The sequence below is a fragment of the Vespula vulgaris genome, chromosome 6 (genome assembly GCF_905475345.1).
Source record: "Vespula vulgaris chromosome 6, iyVesVulg1.1, whole genome shotgun sequence".
Taxonomy (NCBI): Eukaryota; Metazoa; Arthropoda; class Insecta; order Hymenoptera; family Vespidae; genus Vespula; species Vespula vulgaris.
Genome location: NC_066591.1, coordinates 4,928,654 through 4,951,973, shown reverse-complemented (window position 1 = coordinate 4,951,973; position 23,320 = coordinate 4,928,654). Strand labels below are relative to the sequence as shown.

At 36.0% G+C, this 23,320-nt stretch overlaps 2 protein-coding genes across 13 annotated transcripts in view; one reads left to right on the top strand and one right to left on the bottom strand.

The window, feature by feature from the left end:
• Positions 1 to 812: 812 nt before the first annotated feature.
• On the bottom strand, positions 813 to 12,573 carry LOC127064441 (5'-3' exonuclease PLD3-like). Of its 8 annotated transcripts, none has more exons than XM_050995487.1 (13): positions 12,559 to 12,573; positions 11,202 to 11,456; positions 10,398 to 10,493; positions 10,002 to 10,241; positions 4,703 to 4,824; positions 4,226 to 4,571; positions 3,989 to 4,123; positions 3,458 to 3,649; positions 3,243 to 3,371; positions 3,015 to 3,154; positions 2,766 to 2,931; positions 2,510 to 2,651; positions 813 to 2,441 (listed from the first exon to the last, which is right to left on the bottom strand). In XM_050995487.1, exons 2-13 carry the CDS (start codon positions 11,313 to 11,315, stop codon positions 2,242 to 2,244), a joined length of 2,022 nt encoding a protein of 673 aa, XP_050851444.1. In that variant the 5' UTR covers positions 11,316 to 11,456; positions 12,559 to 12,573; the 3' UTR covers positions 813 to 2,241. The 8 variants fall into 8 exon arrangements, with proteins under 8 accessions (XP_050851444.1, XP_050851448.1, XP_050851445.1 ...); XM_050995491.1 differs by having other exon boundaries at positions 10,404 to 10,493; XM_050995488.1 differs by lacking the exon at positions 12,559 to 12,573 and adding an exon at positions 11,895 to 12,552.
• Positions 12,574 to 14,626: 2,053 nt separating this feature from the next.
• The window catches only part of LOC127064439 (uncharacterized), a 45,102-nt gene continuing 36,408 nt past the window's right edge, over positions 14,627 to 23,320 (top strand). Inside the window, exons 1-2 of one of the 5 annotated variants that reach the window (XM_050995484.1) lie at positions 22,463 to 22,651; positions 22,732 to 22,966. In XM_050995484.1, the coding sequence (XP_050851441.1) occupies positions 22,872 to 22,966 (95 nt within the window). In that variant the 5' untranslated portion in view covers positions 22,463 to 22,651; positions 22,732 to 22,871. Of the gene's footprint in view, positions 16,822 to 21,799; positions 22,652 to 22,731; positions 22,967 to 23,320 lie in introns of those variants that run through there. The other 4 variants (XM_050995486.1, XM_050995485.1, XM_050995483.1 and 1 more) reach the window with 4 other exon arrangements.

Sequence of the window (23,320 nt, the reverse complement as noted above, 5' to 3'; positions counted from 1 at the left end):
TATCAAAAGAGTTTATTTCTAAGTTCTCGCGGTCTGAAAAACAGAGCTGCGATGCTCACTCGTCGGTTTACAAAAGAGAACTGACTCGATAAACTTCGAAGTTAATAAAAGTCATATATGTTTGTATTATGCAAGGCCAATGATCTCCAGATTAAAATTTTTACGTATTGAGATTTTAAATTAAAATTATTTTAAGTTTTGCTCGCGTTATGATCATTGTAATATTAAACGAATGTATTATTATTTAAATATTAGTTTTTTTATATTCCGTGTACATTAAAAATTGTTTAAATAATTGTAAAATTATCAAAAGAGTTTATTTCTAAGTTCTCGCGGTCTGAAAAACAGAGCTGCGATGCTCACTCGTCGGTTTACAAAAGAGAACTGACTCGATAAACTTCGCAGTTAATAAAAGTCATATATGTTTGTATTATGCAAGGCCAATGATCTCCAGATTAAAATTTTTACGTATTGAGATTTTAAATTAAAATTATTTTAAGTTTTGCTCGCGTTATGATCATTGTAATATTAAACGAATGTATTATTGTTTCAATAATAATTTATATAATACTCCGTGTAGTATATTTTTTTGAATGTATATATAAAAATGGTTTTAAGATGGTTTTAACATAAATGAAAAAGGAGATATGTAATTTTATAACTTATTTGTATTAATTTTTACCAACGTTTAATACTTTTTGATTTGGTACATTTTTGGATTATGATGTACTCATTTGTAATATTAAAAAATTTTTCTCATTTTTCAACATTTATTCGATTGCAAAATTGAAGATTCTGATTGAACAAATCTATAGAATTCTTACATATATTTTCAATATGATTTACAACAGAAATAATTATCATAAATATATATATACCTTGTACACTTGCACATTCTTAAATGAACATACATACATTTCGACATACATACATATATACATTTGAAGATAATAAACTTGCAACAACCATATAACATTCCGTGTATATAGTATGTACTTTAATATATTATATTTTTAGGCGTATGTCTTATAATTATAATGATAGAATTTATTAAATTTAAATATTTCATTTTCAATTCATTGAGTTTATATACAAAGTGTGTTATGTATTGCTTTATTAAACGAAATGATGTAGAGGAAGTATTTAATATCTTAGATGACATATACATACACACACACACACACACACACACACACACACACACACACACACAAATAATTGTAACTTTTCTATGCGGAGATTCACATTTTAAATATAATATTTTTGTGCAAATATCATACATCTATACATTCTGCATAAAAATGTAAGTTATTTTCATGAAAACGTATATATACAAATGCACCTGATTAATTCTTAAATGAGACTCATATTAGAATGATAAAATAGGAAATGATAAATTTTTGAACATCTTATGTCGTTATTACTTTAATTAGTATTAATCACATATGTCTCATAGAAAATATATTAATAATAATTTCTGTAAATTTTATGAATTGTGTGTGTGTGTATCATTTTTTGAATATTGGCTGTATGAATGTTCATGCAAGGACACTTAAAGCAAGGCACAGATATATTTGTGGCATTACTTCATTAATTATAATATCACGTAAAAAATTGGTAATATTTAACATTTAATAGATCTTTCACTGTTTAGGAATAATCGTGTTTTAATAAAAAGTAGTTGTATTTTCCAGCCATATGTTTGATAATGGTAGCCAGTTGTTTTGTGTTGTTCTTTACAATTATAAATATAGCAAATATAGAATTTATATCCGTTTTTTAATTAAAATAAAAACCATATTATTTATATATTACACATATTTTATATCTGCTAAAATACAGATTATACATTGCGGATTAGAGATCAATACTCTGACTTAGAATTTAAATTAGCAAATATAATCTCATATAAGTATAAAAATATAACGACACAATTAAATGGAAGAAGCCACACTTAGCATACTTTCAACAGGATATCTTTTTTTACATGATGTGCGTTTGAAAATTTTTCAGTACTGCTTATTTTAAAACCAGACCTTTCTCAGTCTCCAATATTTGATTAATTATTATGAAGAAGGTATACCTTCTTTTTCCTGAAGTTGGTAAATGTATAACTTAAATTTATCATATAAGAAAAGAGAAATATATCATATAGAAGAAATTATATTAAGGTAGGAAGTTAGATTATTTTTTTTCTTATATATAATTTAAATTTTATATAGCAACTGCAACTTGTTATGATTATGCAGGCATATGATAAATATGAGATGATAATAGATAATTGTTTTCAATCGGAATTTTTCGTTTTTCTGGGACTTGATCAGTATTATTCAACAGAAATGAATACTTTGAATTCCAATCTCGATTAAAAATATTTTCCAATTGTTGTCTTATACTTCCATGATTTTTATGACCAACATCTTCAAAAACCGTTCCAATTCCTAGAAAATAAGTAGAAATAATAATAAATAAGTACAAATAGTTATAAATGTATTTTAAAAGAATCTACCTGCTGTGTTTATAAAGTAGTCACCAGACCAATTACTTGTACCTATGTATGCAGAGATATCGGTAACCATATATTTGTTATGATTTACTCTTGAGAATGGTATATTGTCTAATTCTGAAGAACTGGGAACTACAAACCGTTTCTAAAAATATGAAAATTTTTAGTGTATCGAATATGAGAATATATGAGAATATTTAGTGTATCGTTTTTTTAAAATAAGATATTAGAATAATTCTTATAGTACGAGAATACTCACTATTTCAATTTTGACATTTCTGTAACTATTCGTCAGTTTTTCCAATGATTTAAGAAAGTAATTCTCAGATGCTCTCGAATGTTTCCACAGTGATATTAAGAGTTTGATCGTGACTTTACGCTCGATAGCAGCTGCCCTTAAAGCGTTGTCTATTACAGGCCAATACCTGGGAAAATGAAAAATAAAATTGAAAACGAATGAAATAAGATAAAACCATTTTTATAATTTCAATGTAAAAGAAATGCTTACTTTATTTTTGGAGTATAAATAATCAAAGGAAAATAATCCATTACGGAAATGTAAATGAATTTTTCAGCTTTTTCTATGCAATGTAAAATGGCATCTATATCGTTGCTTCTACCACTGGGTGAAAATGGAGGTGGCGAACTCTGAAAAAAATATGTTATCATTATTAATAACATTATACACGTAATTCTTTTTTGATATTTTAATGACTTAATAGAACGAGATGCTTACAGCAATAAACGTTTTGTACTTGTTACCCATTAAGCTAAAATTCATAGGATTATCAATATTTATTTTCGTGTTGACGGAGTCCGGCCACGTTGGTGGTATTCTGCCATCTTTGCCCAATTGCCAATAGATCTAAACGATGGAATATATAAATTTTTAAATATCATATGCACCTCGGACAGTAATTAAATTTATTTTTTTCTTTATAAATGACTCACGTCGAAAATCTTAGCATAGTCTGTCGCCAAACAAGAACAATTTAAAGCTATCAATCCAAGTTCTTTCACTTGCGTAAGAGATCGCCAATCCATGTTAGCCGAACCAACATATACGTGTTGTCTATCTATTAGCCATAATTTAGTATGAAGCACACCTCCACCTAAAAGGCCGGCAAAATTCAAACTTCTTACCTGAAAAAGTAAAAGTGCTTTTACGATCCTAATTATATTCTATTAAATAACATAAATGAAATAGAGCAGTGCGAAACGAAAGTTCAAAGTGCACTCTACCGAGATGCGACACGTGTTATCAGTTCTTGAATAAATCGTGGCAAAGTAGAGAAAGTGGGTTAATAAGTAAACATAAAATTAGGTTGCACCCGCATAGTGATGTCCTCGTTAGTCATAGAAGAGACGGGTAGGCAACGAAGTAATAGAAATTTACTCGAGTGTTCGTTAAACCGATCGGTAACGCTTCAATAGCAATCGTGCATGAACGAACAACGGAACAAATAGAATCGAAGGACTCACTTGTGCATGTGCTTTCTTAGTCAATATTTCGGTATCGACATTCGGATACAAATGAGAAGGCATGTTTTGCGCTATCTTCAATGAAATTTTTCTATCCCGGCCTGCTTCTATGAGCGCTTGAAATACGGCCTCACCCTAAAATCAATGAACGTTTTCTAATATTATAAATGATTAATTTAATATGTACTATATATATTAAGAGAGAGATATATATATAAGTCGTTCATTGGTATCTACCTCTTTCGCACTATCATCCGGATAAACGTCCTGTCTTCTCATGGTCCAATACAAGGACGCTATCTCTATCGTGTTTTCGGCCATTGCGATTAGATTCATCCAAGAATCGTAGGTAGTCTCGTGTAACACCGTATTATTGCTATAATTCAATCCAATCGGTATGGATTCAACGAGAGATATACTACAGCTATCCATACAAGTTAGTTCGGCATCGATGCTCGTCGAATTTAATACAAATTTATCCGTGGCATGATCAAGAAGGGGTAACAGTACGACGAGAACGATGAGTATCAAGATAACTGTTATTGGTATGCAACTTGGTCTGCACCATCCTTGTGCGCCCCACCTTTGTTAACAATAATACAAACAAAAAAATAATAACAATGTAAAACATGAATACGAGTAACAAAATTTACCCTTTTCTACGAGAAAAAAGAAAAAATATTTATTTAATGATCGGATCGGTTTATTACTCACTTCGCGTTAGTGAGAGGATCGTCTACGTCGGTTCGCAGCATGAATCCAGATTGGTCCCATAACTCTAAATCGTCATCACCTGCCGACGAATTAACGTCCAATCTTGCATTTTCAGAGACCGTCTGAAACAAGATTCGATCGTAGAAAGGATTTTCATTAACGAAACTCGTCGCGACAATACCATATTGAACGTACTTAAGTACATTCACATTTTCCGTGTTTCATGTTATTATTTATCATTATTATATTATATTTTACATTTTACACGCGGCAGCTTGTCGTCGATCGTTTCGACGTTGATAGTTTCGAGCATCGATTCGTCGGTATTCTCGCTAATCGCGTTATCGTAATAACATGGTGATGCGCGCGAGCGCGCGTGCGACAGTAATGAGGTGATTGATAGAAACGGGGAAGGGGGAAAATGCATGTCAATGGAGCAAATGATTATAATGACAGATGGCGAGCCTCCGCTATGGGAAAAAGAATGGCTCTGAGAGCTTACTAATCGAATCTCTCGTTACACGACGGTAAATTAATTCGTTTTGGAAAATGTGTCGATCTACAACGTATGTATGCCACGTACGTCCTACAACGAACTCGAAAGGAAAATCTTTTACAAATTTATTTAATTACGAATATGACGAAATGAATATTTTATTACGATATGATCAAAAGAAAAAGAAAAGAAAGGATGAAAGTATCGTAAAACGTTTCTTTTTTCTCTTACAACTAATCAAGATGTTCGGACCTTATTCTTTCTTGTTGTAAAATCATTCTTTACTAAATGTTACTGTGCGATTTTTAATAAACTGTCTTATGTCATAATCATTTCAAAATCAAAATCACAAATATAAATTATGCCTGTTACATTATAAATGGGAAAAGGAAATAGTGAAAATAAAAGAGAAAAGTGATGTTCAGTATTTTTCTTTTTTTTTTTTTTGTACAATAGTCAGAAAAGGTTTCGGTTCGCGAGCTCGATTTTCCACGGTACAATGTGCGAACGACAATGTGCTTATCGTTTTGCACGAACGTATTGCGTAAGGCAGTTTAGTAAAAATGACTGCAAAAAGGAGGAGAGTCGATAGAACGACCGACTAGGAAGTCTGTCTGAGGCAGATAAACGAACGAAAGGATGAGTGATGTGTGAATGGAGCCTCGTGGTAAAAGAAAATGTCTACATTCTCTCTCTCTCTCTCTCTCTTTCTCTTTCTCTCTTTTTCTCTCTATCTATCTCATTCTTTCTTTTCTCAGACGGTCGTATTGAAAAAGATAAAAACGGTGTTCCAATTTCGTCATCATCTATGGTCGTCGCCAATGAACGACATGAAATTTTTGTCTTATAGCTCAATGGAACAATACATTGGCTAGTACGTTGGTTGATTCCAACATTCAAGAAGTAGGTCACTGACTCATTATTGTTTTTACGATTATTCTAAAGTTATCGATTAATAAAATAATCATGATTAATACAATGTTTTCCTTTCTTTTTTTAAACAAATTATCAAATTTTTTATATTAATTATTAATAATAAAATGATAATATTTATAATAGATACTCGTTAAATAATAGATTTAATAAAGTAATATTTTTGAGTAACTTTATGTTATGTTTATTATATTATTGATATTACTATATCAATTGGAGTAAATAAAGTTGACCATTCTTTTTATTTATGTATATTAATTTATAAGTAAAATAAGAAAAGTTTAAAATACATTAATAATTTTTAATATTCATTGATCTTTTAATATTCATGATCTCGATTATTCAATTATCTTGAGATTGTTTGTTATTGATAATATATATTGTACATACATATATATATATTTATATACTTAATTATTAATTTTTATATAATAAATTTTAAGCAAACTGATTTCCGACCATAAGAAAATAAAATAGGACAAAAAGAGATTTCGGAAGTAGGTCGATAGCCAAAGTAGTTTCTTTCGAAATTCATAAGAAAACTTGTTTATCGTGAGTCAAGAGAAAAAAAGAAAAGTAAGTAAAAGTTTTTCGACGTTATTGACGATATTTTTTCGCGGTCGAAAGGAAAATGTGGCAACGCGGCACCTGGCACCACGTTCAAATGTCAGTTTTCGAGGCTGATGCATATTTGATGAACCTTTCTGCTTCATCGCGGTGGAGCTTCGGCAACCTTATCGATCTATTTTAATACATTTTGTCACGAAACGAAACCTTGGCCCAGCCGACTTCGAAAGGGAAAATGTGTCCTAAACCAAAACTGTTCTAATCCTAATGTCCTAAATCATTCGAAATGCGGTCGCAACTAAGATTCCTCCCATATGTTTTCTTCTATTTTTTTTTCTGCGACGAAACACGAAAACGTTCTCTCCAGTCTATTTTTAAATTCTATTAGGGCTTTATTTCGTGTATAGTTACCACGCTCGAAGTAATTACATCTCGTTCTACGTTGTACGAACCGTTTAATTATCAATCGATCGATTTTCGTCGAGCCCTCAATTTCAAAATTGTTTCTCCTCCTGACGTTAAAAATACCGTAACCGTAATAACGCTCGGCGTAATATACGACAGTGGTGTATAACTTTGAAATTAGGAAGGACGGACCGCCGAAAAATTGATAGCCCTAACGTACCTGTTACATACGCATAAGAAGGAATGTAAGTACGTACACACCTACAACGTGATAGTTTCGGCGCGATGGGGTTAAAGTTGTTTCGGAAGGTCCGTGAGTAATAAAAATGTCTGGGAGTAATAAAATAGTCTCGACTCGATTCCCGAGCTCGCGTAAACATGTGTATATATATATATATATATATATATATATATATGTATGTATGTATGTATGTATGTATAAGGTATAGGAATTATTATACGTTTCGGTATCTCTCATTTCAACGAGTTACAACGAACGAACACGCGATTCTTTTGATATATTTTTCTTTAAATTTGTCTCTAATTTTTTATCTCCTTTCTTCCTTGTTTCTTCTTGTTTTTTATTTTTTGATTTTTGTTTTTTTTTTTTTTTCATTACCAATTGAAGCTCAAGAGATTTGGAATAATCGAACGTACGTTCGTACGTCCCGCGAGACGTCCAACGAGAATCGATTCGAATCGATATGGACAGATGATTAATCCTCACGAAGACAATATCCACGCTATTCCGTGAGAAATGATGCAGTCACTTTCTTCAAGGTTACCTTTGCGGGGAACACGAATGATGCGTTTTAAACACGCGATAATGCAGCTCTCGTAATATATGTATATATATATGTGTGTATTTATGGCTACGTTCGCGAAATTCTCGTTTCCCGTTTATTCCAACTTACACATAGAACATTGTATCCACAATGAAATACATCGTCGTATCGTTTTAAAAAATATTACAAATTAGAGTTCGAACCAATCGAACGGTAATTTTTCGATGTCGCGAGAGTATCGTGCCAAGTTTTTCTTCTTCTTCGAAAGAGAAAAAGAATGATAGAGAAAAAGAGAGACAAATAAAGAGAGATAGAGAGAGAAACAGAGAGAAAGGCAGCCTCCCGAGAAAGAATTTTATCGGCCGGAACACGTATTACTTTCAACCATAAATATCGATAGTACATAAACGTCAATTTATTTCTTTATGCCGGCGGCATTAGGTAGATACACTCCATCCCCCTCGTGCCCTTTTCCCCCTCTTGGATGGACGTGAATACGAAATAGGAAAATAAAGGCGACGGATAGGATGTACGGGGAAAATGCAAAAAAGCACTTTCTAGCTTTCCATAAATCATTTTCCAATTTCACTAACTCGTGCTCGAGTGCATCTATCTCATATCTCTGACATCATCATCAAAAGGATTGATCGACAATGCGACGAGAAACAAGTGTTTCGCTTTTGGCTTTTCTTTTTTTCTTTCTTTTTTTTCTATTTTGTTTCTCTTTCTTTATATCGTTGTCTTTCTCTTAAAATTCTATTCTTTTTTTTGAGCTTCAAGGGTCTTGAGGAAGTTAATAAAGAGGGACTGGAGAGAAGCGTGCTTAAGGGAATACTAATCGTGCCGAAGGAGTAAGGTACTATATGTAATAACGGCAATAACGGATTCCTCATTGCATACGGTATTATAATCACGAAACTAGAATGAACTTTAACCGTGTTTCACCGACACTATCTCATCGTCGTCCTCGTCGTCTTCGTCGTCGTCGTCGTCGTCGTCAGTGCCACGGGAATTGGTTTTGATACATCAGATTATACTGTTCTGAGAACGCATTGAACTGTTCGTGTCGATGAAGCTCGATGTAATAACACTTGGATGCCCGTAATTCTACGTTTCTACCTCTTGGTACACCCCCACTGTTCCTGGTCTCATGGGGTTTTTCGGACTTTCGCCCTTTCTCATTGCTTTCGATCATGCACCTTTTCGGAGATAGAGAGAGGGAGAGAAGGAGAGAGAAAGAGAGAGAGAGAGAGAGAGAAAGTATGTTTGTGTGCGTGAGCTCGCCTATATTAGAAAAAAATAAAAGGAAAGACATGTGCCCCTGGGTCGAATCGATTATTTACTGGCGAACGATGTCGACGCACGGCATGCAACTTCGACACCTCTTATCTTTCTCTGTCTGTCTGTCTGTCTGTCTCTCTCTCTCTCTCTCTCTCTCTCTCTCTCTCTCTCTATCACGATAAATGCTGGCCCTTTTTCTCGAAAACTTTGATGTAGGAAATAAGAAAGGTACGAAGAAAGAAAGGATCGATGGGCGAGACCGTCGCCTGAAATTTGCCAATAATCTCTCTCGGGGGTGATTTTTATAGGATTAGTCGAACGGTGGGTGCGTGACGCGAGAAATATTTAGGGCAATATCGAAAAAAAAAGAGAGAGAGAGGAAGAGGGAGCGAAAGAGGGAGGAGGGAGCGAGTGAGAGACAAAGAGTAGGAGTAAACGAATAATTCTCTGTAGAGATTTAGATAATACGTGTTTCGTTACGTGTAATACACGTTACACGTTACAATTTTGCGAGACTCTAGTTAACAAGTCTTGATTAAGGGCTTTCAAACTAAATTACATAACGACCGGATTTCTTGGGGTTCGATTTGTTTCCAGTTATTTCGAATTATTGGATCGTATGAATATACCGTTATAGACATAGTATAGAGAAACCTATAATAATACTCTTTCCAAGAACATACGAACGTTTTCGGAGTCCGTGTTAAGAGATAATCAATGTTATTTCTCGAATTCGTTCGACGCGTTAAATAATAAACTTTCGATCGAATTTCCTAGTAAAAGATTTCTAAAAAAAAAAATAAAAATAAATATAAGTTATTATTCGGCATACCGATAATTTGTGTTTGATTCTGGGTGTCCTGCTCTTCCTATGCGGTAACAGAACCACAACGTCTTGGTCCTTAGTCCGTGGTTCGGCATATTTCGGATACGGTTTGCCTGAAGATGTTCCTCGTACCGAAGTGGATGTCGATAGTGCGGTCGATCCACCCGCGGTCGAATATTTCGAATATGCAACGTTCGTTACATTATTGCTTCCTCCTCCGTAAGAAACATTATGTGTATTGTTTACCTAAAAGACATATATAAAACAAACAAGAAAGAAATTATCTATAGAAAGAGGAAATTCCTTTCGATTAAATTCAATAGATTAATAGATTTAATATTATTTTCTCTCTTTCGTAATATTTTATCTTTATTCTGTTAATTACGATAGATATACACATACACACACCAGGAAAGGCAAAGTAAACGTCTGCGTTGGAATCATCTTATCAGCTACACTTGAGTCACGTATGGCCGCGATCGTATATGTATCGCTGACCTTGCAAAGATACTATATGTTACGTATATCGCAGCATTTCTATGAAGCTGTCGTTCGAACACCCACATACATACACGCCTATCATTGTTTCATATGACTTATTTAAAGATCATGCAATTACTTCATGCATTATGATTATCGTGTTACGAGTACAGAGAGAAAGAGAGAGAGAGAGACAAAGAGCAAAGAGAAAGGAAGAGCATGCAGCTACGTGGTTCATTGACTCAATGCTTGAAAAGGGACAAGTTGACGTTCGAAAGCACTGTGCTTCGAATCAAATACTCACGAAGATAATCGTCATTTTCATGAAAATATCATGTATGCTTTCTAATAATGATTTTTATCACGAAATAAAAAACATATATGTATTATGAGGCGCGCACGAACAAGAAACAAAAATAAAAATAAATGTGTACACTACACGACGACTATTTCCGTGTATAAAAATGGTAGGTAAACAAAGAATTAAGCGTCGCACAACTGGCGACACAAATGAGCCATCTTCGAACTGTTGGACGAGCGGGAAATTCAAACGCGTTGAGGAAGAATCAAATTTTTAGAGAAAAATTTTTATCTTGTCTAGTTCTAGTAGTAATATATTAATTATTTGAAGGGAGACAGATAAAATCATAATCAAATACGCTTACTTACACGTGCACATACGTACGAGATACATAGATAGATCGATCGTGCATCGGGTGAACTTACCTGTACGAGTATGTGACAAGCTTGCGAGGCTATTTGAAAGAGGCCATCCTGTAAATTTCTTCCAGTATTATCGGAAGTATCACTACCGCCTCTTTTCCAGCCGAAGAAGGACATTCTGAAGAACGCGTACTCCTTCGAAGTTTATGTTCAGGTTCTCTCAAAGATGAAATGAGTTTTCTCTTCGAATCAGAGCGTCGATCGAAAAGACCTCATCGAATTCGATCCTGCCTCCATATCGGCCGGAAATATTGATTTCTATCGGTGTGTATGTATGTGTGTACATGTGTTTGTGTGAGAAAAAGAGAAAGAGAAAAATAGAATAAGGAGGACACGTTTTTATATTCATAGCCATGCAAATTTATTCGGTTTGCTTTAACATTAGCGTGCGGATCGAGAGCGTACGATGAAATTTTCCGAGCACAAATTTCGATTTGAAATAACTCTATAGGTGCTCTATAGGTATATAGGTAGATAGATATATATTAAACGTTATCATTAATCGTATCATTAAGCATACAAATACGATAGGGTGGGTATTAAACTGAGTACCCTTCGGCGATCATTCATATTTGGAACGATCGGAAAAGGATTATCTATCGACGAAACGTTCGTAAACAATAGTGATTTCATAAAGTGGAACGCGAAAAAGAGAATAATGAAAGAGAAAAAAGATAAGAAATAGGTCGTACGCACGTGTGATCCGTACCGTTCCGCCCTCCTGGCATGCTTTTTCACACTCTCTCTTTCTCTCTTTTTCTCTCTCTCCTTTCTCTCTTTTTTTTTTTTTTTGGTCGATTCAGCACTCTAGTTTGGAATCCTCGATGATAGAACGATATCTTGAAAATCGAAGTACGGAATCGATGCTGTAGCAAGCAAATCCGGCTCTCTTAGACAGGATGCACGTCGTCGTACGCTTCATTATCGATCACGAACGGGGTAATTGCTGTTGTTGCTCTGTTCCGTTTCTGTGTCTATGCGTGTGCGTGTATGCGTGTGCGCGCCTATGTATGTCTATGTGTGTGTATGTGTATGTACTACGAGTTATCTCACGGTGAAATCTTGGAGTCACTATGTTCTCTGGAGTCGTCGTCGTCGCTTAGGAAACACGCAGGCTGTGCCGTTGCATCGCCGCAAACAGTCACGAGCATCCTCGCTTTCGTCGTGTGTGCGTTGAATAGAGACAGAAAGGGAGATATAGGAGAAGGGATGAGGAATGAGAGAGAGAGAGAGGAGAGAGACAGAGAGAGAGAGAAAGAGAAAGAGAGAGAGAGAGAGAGAGAGAGAGAGAAACACGATGGAATTTCGGCGAAGGAAGGAATCCACGGTCGCGGGTGGGTCGAACCACCATTAAACTCACCTACGATCCCTCGAGCTACCGCCAGCGGTTCTAGTTGCGGTGTCTCGAAGGTAAGAAGGGGATGTTTCAGGGGGTTGTGTCCCGCCAACGACGGACCTGCGCTTCAGGAGCTTTGCTTCGCGTGGCCTCGATACGTTTTCCAATAAATATACACAGGTTGAGAGAGAGAGAGAGTGGGAGAGAAATAGAGAGTGGGAAAGGGATGTAAAACGACGAGAACTCGGCCTAGCCGTCTAGACTATGGAATATTAGTCGTCCTCATAACTGACTAACGATAAAAGCTTAGGATATTGGTCTCTTTTCTTCTCCTTCTACCTCACCCCCGCATCTTTTATCACTCCTTCGCTCTGTTGCGTCTTTGTCTCGTTCGACGTTATTGAATAATGAATGAATGTCATATTCTATCGTCTGCTACCATTCCGATCGTTGTTGCCCACGCTTTTGAAATAACACCGTTTATCATCGTCGCAACGTGTAATTGTACAGGAAAATACAAGATGGTAAAAACGGGGGTGGAATACGTAGAACCATAGTAGGATTCTAGACGAACGATACGTCGTCTTCGGCAATAGTCTCTCTCTCTATCTGTCTATACATGTCTTTTTTTCTCCTATGTCTCGCTAATAAATATTTTCAATGGGAATTCAGTACAATTATTTCTTTAGATTTTGTTGGAATAGAATTAAAAGGAAACGTTTTTTCTTCTTTTTTATTTTTTTCTTTTAATTATAACAAATATACGACTCCTATAAAACGATTGGAATCTGATCGCATTAAACGATTGGAACATTCGATTGAAAAAATATTTTGTAATTTCTTTGCAAATTTCAATACAGTCGTATTCGTCGCTATTCGTAAGAAAAGATCAGAACAAATTCGATTGTGGAAGACCGATCGAGCGAATAATTTCACGAAGATACTAATACCACCTGCCTATAGATCGCGCAACGAACGTTTTGCAAAGTACTGAACGTGTTACGCGCGCGGTTACTTCCCTGAAAACACGCGCACACACACATATATATATGCATACGTCTTGTTTGAGGCCACACCTCTGTTCATTTAACCGACTATATAACCCATACCAATTTCCGATAAAAAAGAAAAAGAAAGAACGAAGAACAGTACAATGTTAATCGATATTATTTTATCGATACTATGACCGATAGGTATATCAGAGCAAATTGAAAACGATCGTGGTTCGCATCCACAGTCATTTCCGCTTTGGCTCCCATAGATTTATAATATTTTGATTTTGTATTTGGCAGCTTTTTATCGTTTAGCTAGGAAGACGCATAAGATCGCAATGTTGCAAAATACCATGTCGAAACGAAAGGAAGGAGATATATGCGAAGCATCGATAATTACAGGGAATGTTTCTTTCGTAATCGATTAAAAGGTCGAGTCGAAAGCAGAAAAGATTAAACCATGCGATTTTGTTATCGAAATTATCATATTTTATTTTCATTAAATTATATATCTCATATACATATATATAATATATAAATGTGTTAGAAATTAATGGTAAAACCTAACAATTATTCTTACATACAATATATAGAATATACAACATGTCCGCAGTATTAGCAAAGAAACGCAAAACTAAGAGAAAAATAAAATGATGTTTCACCGCAATCGAAGAAAACATTTTCGAAATTCGAACGGCTCTATATTCTCAAAGAATAAATAGGGAATCCGCAAATAAAGAAAAGAAAGGAAAAGAAAAGAAAAGAAAAGAAGAAAAGGAAAGAATCAAAAGTACCATTCGAGCCTTGTATACATCGTCCGAATGCGCCAACCGAATCGGCGTATTACGCACCGCTATCAAGAATCTCACGAATTTCTCCGGTTTCCTTAGTTAGCCAACAAAAGGTAGAGAAACCAGCGGCAGCAACGGCAGCAGCCAGGAGCTAGCAACATCCGTCCGATCTCATCTCTTTCGCATTAGATGCACTCTCGGCCGTGGCTCGATCTCGCAGGTATTTTCTTGGAGCAACGAGTTCTTCGTAAAGAGAGAAAAAGAGAGAAAAGGAGAGAAAAAGAGAGAGGGAGAAACAGAGAGAAAGAGAGAAAAAGACAGTGGTTTTCAACCTTGGGTTTCATTTTTCCGCGGTAACGGCGGGTGGCCCTGAAACTCGCCGGTATACCCCCACTTCAGGCTCGTTTGGTAAAGCAAGGCATGGGAAGGAAGGAGCCGAGGGCTTCCGGAAACGCCCGAACACGGTCTCTTGGCCTTTTCCACGAGCGATCGAGCGACGCCCTTCCCCCTCTCCCCTTTCTCCTCTTGCCTCTCCCCTTTCCACCCCCGCCGGCATCTCACTCTCATTCGGTTTCTCCGCGTGTACCCAACGTTTTTCCCACCATCGCTTTGCTCGCTAGCCCCCAAGAGTAGTAGAGTAGTAGTAGTAGTGTAGTAGTAGTAGTGTAGTAGTAGTAGTAGTAGTAGTGTAGTAGTGTAGTAATAGTAGTAGTAGTAGATACTGCTGCTGCCGCCGTCGCTACTCTTCCCCTCCATTCCCTTCTCAGCCAAAGTCGTCGTTTTCCATTCGGTGGCGGCGACGGCGGCGGCAACGGCGACGGTGGCGATGGTAACGGCGGCAGCAACGGCGGCGGCGGCGGCGGCGGCGGCCGAGCCGCCATGTCTCGCGGCGGCTCGGCTAGCTTCGGCGAAACGCTCTCGCCTCCTCCCTTCGTCGTTGGCTAAACGTCCATCGTCGTAGTCCTCGTAGAGCCGCCACCGCGAGCGCTCCTAAAGAGAGAAGATAAAGGGAGGGAGAGAAAGAGAGGGAAAAGATTCACTACGGTGGGTGAAGAGAGAAAGAAAAAGAGAGAACGAACGAGATAGAGATAGAGAGAAAGAGAGCTGATAGATAGGTAGTTACTTTTGGTGTGGTGGGAGAGAAAGAGAGAGAGTAAAACACACATACGGATAGTAAGAGGGGTGAGAAGGAAAAGTGGGGACAGAGGAGTGTAAGAGAAAGAGAACGAGAAAGATAAAGATAAAGATAAAGAAAGAAAGAAAGAGAGAGATACTCGCAAGAGATCAAACGAACGACACTATACGTCATAGGCGAGTACGCGCGTGGCGAGATATACCAACTATATCTGTGGCATCTTCTCTCTTGATACTTAAACTGGTGGTGCGCTTCGAAGCCGGTCGCTTTATATGTTGTTGTTAGTGCGCTTGGAATCCGTTACGACGACGAGTTCTTCTCGTGGCGTTTCTCCCGATCGGACGCCGCCATTGTTATCGTCCGCGTTTGAGAAGAGAAGACGACGCTCGGTCGCGTCCTAGTCTGCATCTTCTACTGCACTTGCCATTTCTGCATCCCCTTCCTTCCTTCCTTCCTTTTTTCCTTTGACTCTTTTGTGATTCTACAAAATAATTTTTACATCTTTTTCTCTCTCTTTTTCTCTTCTAAATTTTTCCTTAGTACAGAGAAATTAAAGGGAAGATCGTAGAGAAAGAAAAAAAAAAGGAAAAAAGAACACACGCACGCACATACACGGAAAACACACACGCACACAGAAAAAAAAGCCGGCTCATGGCTAGCACGCCGATTATGACGAGGAAAAAGTGTACTACCAACGAATAACACGCCTCCCCCTTCTTTTTTTCTTTTCTGACCCTAACGATCCCTCGTTTCTACGCCTTTGCGCGTTTGACAGGTGCGTTCGAGACGCGCGTGAACGAGTAAGAGAAAGACAGAAAGAAGGGACGATAAGATCAGTTAAGAGAGAGCAGAGAGAGAGAGAGAGAGAGAAAAGGGAGTGAGAGATATCCAGGCTCCTCGACACTCCGTGCAGTTTTATTGTTTTCCTTCTGCTAGTACTTGGAAGGGGAGAAAAGAGAAAGAGAAAAGGAGAGTGTGAGAGAGAGGGGAGAAAGAAAGGTCGTGAGACCGAGAAATAGAAGTGAAAGAAAGAGAGGGCCGATCTTCTCCTCGTCCTTGCTTGTCCTCCTCGTCATCGTCGCGTCGTTGAACCAGCCCTGGCATTTTTTGTTCGACATTAACTAACCATAAACATACATACACACGTACGTACATAAATATCACTACGATCAGTTGCTTCTTGTACTACTACGAGGAAAGGACGTTGGAAGACCCAGCAAGTTTTGCGATAAGAAAGAAAGATAGAGAGAAAGAAAAAAGGCAAGGAACCAGTGGTCTCGTGTACACAAAGTGTCCAGTGCATTATGTGATTGTTTTCCCAGCGACGCGCTTTCCTCGGCCACCGGTGATCGATTCGAAGAGCGTGAAGGTTAGTTCCTCTTTGTGCTTGAGTACTCTACCCACCTACTCTCTTCTTTCTATCTATCTCTCTTTCTCTTTCTTTCTCTCAGTACGAGGAAAAGGATCGACAGAGAAAGAGAGAATAAATAAATACGTACATACATAGATATAAAATATACATACATATATACAAACATATATATATATATACATACATACATACATATATATTCGTATGTATGCGTGTATATGTGCGTGCGTCGATAAATCGATGAATTTCCGTTCGCAAGCGTGACCATTAGTAGTTGCTCGACTATTCATGACCATGTGCGTACAGCTCTTCTATTTCCTTTTCTTTTTCTTTTTTTTTCTCTTGAATTTTCAAACCATTCAAGACTGCTCTCTTTCTTTATTCCTTTCTCTCTTGTTCTCTCTTTCTCTCTCTTTCTTAGAAGGGAGAGGGTTGCAAGTTTCGCGCCCCTTCACCCGACCTCCCGAGATTGTCCACGAGGGGACGCTTACTGGGCGACTTCTTTAGCCCGCTTTGTCCTTTTCGGTTTTCTCTTACGTTCTCATCCGAAGTTACGAATAATTGTTAGATTTTTCTTTCGTGAATCATTGAAAATCTTCTGTATTTTCTCATATGTTTACATATACAGGATCAATCGTTTATCAAAATTCATAAATATCAGATTTCGAATATTTCTCTTTTACGATTAATTGAAATTACAATAATTATAAAAGATGTCTGAACTGAAAGAACTATTTCCATTTATTTATTATTATTATTTTATTATCGCAAACTAAAAATAATGATGACGTGATCACTTCCACATATTATATGTACATACTTCAGAATTTGAAAGTCAAGAAATGATCTTCAAAGTATATATTGCTACAATGAATGTTGATATTTTTATATACTGTATTTACTTACATAGTATAAGGTTTGTGTTCTTTATTTTTACGTATGTATAATCACGAAAGATAGAAAGAGGAAGAGAGAGAAAGAAATTAAGTTCGAATTGAAGAATTTTTATAACGTTTTCCGAATTAATTTCAGAACGGTAAATTTATCGATTTGATTTTATGATAAGTACAGAAAGAATATATCAATTTTATCGTAACATCCACGTATATAATGTAATTACCTAATTAAAACAATTTACATTTATAATCGAGGGGCAGGTGTTTCGAATATTACCCGATGCGCTCGAGGAAGCACGAAGTCGGTTGTTAAGATATACCTACCTGCCTATCTTCGAAAGTAGTCGTTATAAAAGTATTCGAAATTCTACAGGCTCGGGATATCTGAGCATCTTTCTTCGTTTTCTCTTTTTTTTTTGTTTCTTTTCTTCGACTAATTCGATTCTCTTCTAATTTCGATCATTAGAACGATCGTTATCTACGACCAATCAACCAAATCATTACGATTGCGACATTCAAAGAATTCAAAGTAAAATAAATCATCGTCCATCAGATGCTTTTATTCTTTCTTCTAATTCTTAATTTTATCATATCCCGACGGTAATGATGATGATTATTATGGTGATTATTAGAAAAATGCATACATAGTCTCCACTCCAAATTCAGAGCGCATACGTCGATCCGATTACCGGTTTAATTATGAATTTTTGTATCGAGCAAGCCGACGATAGACGGATACTTGATCCGTAATTTACGGCACGGAATTCTGTTATTTGCTCGTAATAGAGAGAATCGTATATGAGCATACGGGAAATATGTATATAGAAATACGCCGCGTATGTAAATACATACGTACGTACGTAGATGCATACGCGTATTATGTAGCGCACGAAATATTTGATATGGTTCCGCCTTGATTCTCGAAATTCTCTCTCCCTCTCCCTTTCTGTTTGTCTATCTCTCTCTCTCTCTCTCTCTCTCTCTCTCTCTCTCTCTCTCTCTCTCTCTCTCTCTCTCTCTCTCTCCTTCATTTTCTCACGAATTTTTGAATTGCTTGATCTTTCATACCGAATCTTTATAAATCTTTTAAAACAATGAATCTCGTTTTGTTCATTCATAATGTAACTGATATATTCTAATATTTGAATGGTTATATGCGAAATAAAAAAGACGAACTCGTCGTCGTTGGGAAAACGTGTAAGTAACAAGGTTATATCAATTGCATAGGAGACAATAACAAGCCGGACAAAAGCCATCTGTGTCACTTACGTAATGCATGTCGATAGATATCGACGTTTATGACACGTACATACATATATACCTTCGATTCGTAGCAATTATTCATATCGTAGGCGTACGTTCATCCTTTACTGAACCTAATAAAGTTCACTATACCCATATTTTCCTATTGCTGGGAAAATCGCTTCTGTTTCCAATATAATTTTATATTAGGATCGATTACTTTGAACGACTGGTACTATTGGCTGTATAAATTACTGTTAAAATCAAAGTCATACTTGTTTTTTTTTAAATTTATTATATATTTATATACATGTTTAAGAAGTAACGTGACTGGTTCGAGTACACGGGGATGTATTAATCTCGTTTACCGGTTGTTAACAGTGGTTGGTTTCACAGAGAACTTTTTAAAAACGAATAGTCTACAGCTTGTTCAACACCTGGCACTCATTGGTATCATTGTAATACCAAAGAAAAGCATTCTATTGCTATACAAAGGGAAAATTTTCGATTACGAACGACCGCTGTTCTCTCTCTCTCTCTCTCTTTCTTTTTTCCTTTCTATTTCGTAAAGGAATCACGCTGGCTCGTAACAAAAAGCATAATAATCAATTTCCAAGCGTAGGACCAATTAGAGTGGACGATGCTCGAGCGTGTCATTAGGGATATAGATATATACGTATCTAGCAAATCGGTGCTTGGCAATCGTGTTCCTATAGAAAACTCGATAATGTCACGAGTGTCGTTTGTATCAAAGACGAAGAAAGAAGAGAGAAAGAGAGATAAGAGAGATAGAGAGAGAGAGAAAATTACAGAGGTAATCAGGAAAAACTCGAGAAATCTTGAAACGGGGTCAACAATCTTTAACGTGTCGAGAGGTTTCTTTAAAATGATTAGGTACACCCTGTAAACCATATTTCAATTTGTCGAGAAAGAAGATCGATATATATATATATATATATATATATATATATATATTCATACATACATATATATTCGTATATATTTCTTACTGAAATATAGAGTACATTATAAAGTTTATTGTTATGTCGCTATCGAAATAAATTTCCCTACTCTTCGGTAGAATAATGCTTTTGCGTGTTCTATGCATGCTCCAGCGAAGTGCGCTACGTTAATCGAGTTTTTCGACGATAAAGGCGTTACGTGTCGTGATTCCGCGTGGGTGTCTCACGCGTACGAAGCTTCTTGTCGCTTCATTAAGATACACGACCAGCTTAATGATCTCTATGGAGATTCAACATAGGAGAAACTCACTCGACAATGAACACGAAGCCTTTACCGGGTAACAACGAGTTAAGAATCTTTGAATGAGCTCACTCGACTGTGATCAAGCAAAGGGGAGATCGACATTTTTCATTTGACTTTCTACCACTCTCGATCTCGATCCTCTCTTCCATTGTTTCTTCATTTGTATTATATGTTATCTATAAATTAATTCGTCTTTGTTCGTTGGTTGACCTTTTTTTTCGTCGTACTTATTTTTGGATTCACTAATTAACGTTATAACCTTCTTTTTCTTTTTTTTATTGAGCATAAAATATAAATTAATTATATGTAATTTAGAAATTAATTAATCTTAAGTAGCACGTCGTCGATCGAATAATGTTTTTACTACTTCGGAACTATTTATAGACGTTACGTATTTTTTATTTTATTGAACATAAAACGTATAAATTAATAATCATTTATATAACGTATGAACTAATTAATTTTTTAATGTTACGTCGTCGATCGAGTCGTTGTTTGCTATTTTGGAGTCTCTTGTCAATAATACGATCTTTTTCTATTATTGAACATAAAATCTATAAATGAATTGTAATATATATATATACATATACATAACGTATTGGTTATTGGTCAAATTTTTTACGCTACTTTCAATATTAACTTTTCTTATAAAAAAAAAATGTATATTTTATTAATTGTACAACGTATGAATCAATTAATTTCTACCAGCAAGTCATCGATCGATTACTTTTTTTTGCACTCATCAACGTTATATCCCTTTTTTATCGAACAAAAAATATCAATTAATTGCAACGCGCATAACGTATGAAGTAATTAATCTTAAACAACACGTCATCATGCGGAGCAAATTCTTCTTTCGTTACTTTGGATTCATTCGTTCGCGTTAAATTACTTTTTTCTTTTTATTAATCAAACAAAACTACAAAAAGACGACGTACATTTTTCTACTTTTCGTATTTACCCTAACTCGTTCGATCTCTTTCGATTTCGTGTTATAAATATACATTCGAGTTATACATATACATATACATTATCTATATCGTCTCTAATTTATCTTTTGATATAGGTACACGTTACACGTTACTCAACTATAGATAAGAGAATACAATGCGTTGAGCTGGTCGGGAGTAAATCGCAACGGGAGTAAATGCGAATCACCCCTAAACGTGCATACGTGCGGACACACTTATGCATTGGCGGCGAACGGCACGTTTTATTTGTTGGAATTAAGATTGAAAGGTACCGGAAGGCCGCTAGATACAATTCTCTTAATATCATATACCTCGTAACCAGTGATCATAGTAGATGATCATAGAATCGTTCCTCTTATCTAACACGTCTTTTCATTTTCGCTCATAAATTTCGAATTAACCTGTTAATGTGTTCGGTTTTCTCGAACATTGTTTTAATATATACAAATATATACATCTTATTTTTTAAATATTTAATATAATAAACACATTATAGCATATATCTTATCTTATCTTGTCTCTAGAAAAATTATAAGAGTCATTTAATGCAAATAAATTTTGATAATTCGATCAAGTTTTAAATAAATCAATGCAAACAAAACAAAAAAAAAATTTATGAAATATTTAACTAAATAAGATTTTAAAGTAAATGTATATGTATGCCTGTGGGTAAGGTGCATTGCTGGGTTTACGGCGGTTCGTTTAATCAACGCATAAAAAGAGGAGAATAGAATCAGGAATGTAGAAAAAGAGAGAGAGAAAGAGAGAGAGACAGAAAGAGAAAGGAAGAGGAAGAGAGAGAGAGAGAGAGAGAGAGAGAGAGAGAGAGAGAGAGAGAGGAAAAGACAGGAAGAGAAAGCGCTGTCTCTAGCATGGTCATAAACAAAACTTAAAGAAACACCGGCATGGTACTTAACGAAGCAGAGTTGTACACGTGTACTATGATAAATAATGCATCCCTCGTCCCTTCCATTCACGTGGCAGAAAGCAGTAGGTACATACGTGGACGGTGCATAGTCCCGACGTATGTATGTTAGTTTTGAGCCCGATCGAGAGAGCTCGGAAGCGTCCATATAGACGTGTCTTTTATAACGTAAGAATCTTCCTAACTTGAAAATCTACCTTTTTGTTTCCCACGTACAAGTGTGTAAATATATATATGTACATAGATACATATACTTTCGTGTGATACTCGTTTCTTTTCGCGATTGATATTGTGCGACCTCGCGATAATTATTATTCGCAATTCGTTCAGTTACGTGATCGCGCGTTCGCGCGCTCTTTCGTGCGTATGTTTTTGTGGGAGAATACTGCGAACGAATATTTTGCAATTTTTCGAGAAATTGAAATTGTATCTTATCGGTATAATCGTTTATCTGACAATTTAAGTGAAATTCCAGTGGAAGTTTTAACGTGCGTTTATTATCGTCGTAGAAAGGATCTTTTAGAAAGGTAAAAATCGTAAAGTATGTTTTATCGACCTTTATACTTTCTGTACTCCTTTTTCTTTCTTTTTCTTTACGTTGACGTAGATACACGTAGGACACATATGCTTGGGTATTACTCGGAAGCGACATTTTTATCGAAGACAGAAGTTAGTTCGCTCGTTGGAAATATCACGGTGGTCTCGTTCCGATGCGTTAAGTAGATATTGGTGAGGAAGAAGAAGAGGATGAGAAAAAATAAGAAAAGAAAAGTCGAGCTGATAAAGAGAAAGGCTATAGCGGAAAAGGAAGAGGAAAAAGAAGGGAACGTGAAAAAGTCGGAGTATGTACGATCGACGAATAAATCGCTTCGATAACCTAACAGCGTATATCAGGGCCGGGAGTTTATCGCGTTTGCTCGAAATGAGTCGTGTCTAATCGGTGCTCGATCCGCGTACACACGTTTCTCTCTTAACCGCTTAACCATTTAACGAATCTACTCATTCCGAACGATAATGAACTCATCAAAATCGTCCGCGACGAAAACCGACACGTAAACACGTATAATACGTACATATGTACATATATATATATATATATATATATATATATATATACATACACAGATACATATATGTAGGTACATGTGGCAAAAGAGAAGATACAGACCCTTCTTTATTTTTCGTACGTAGAATTT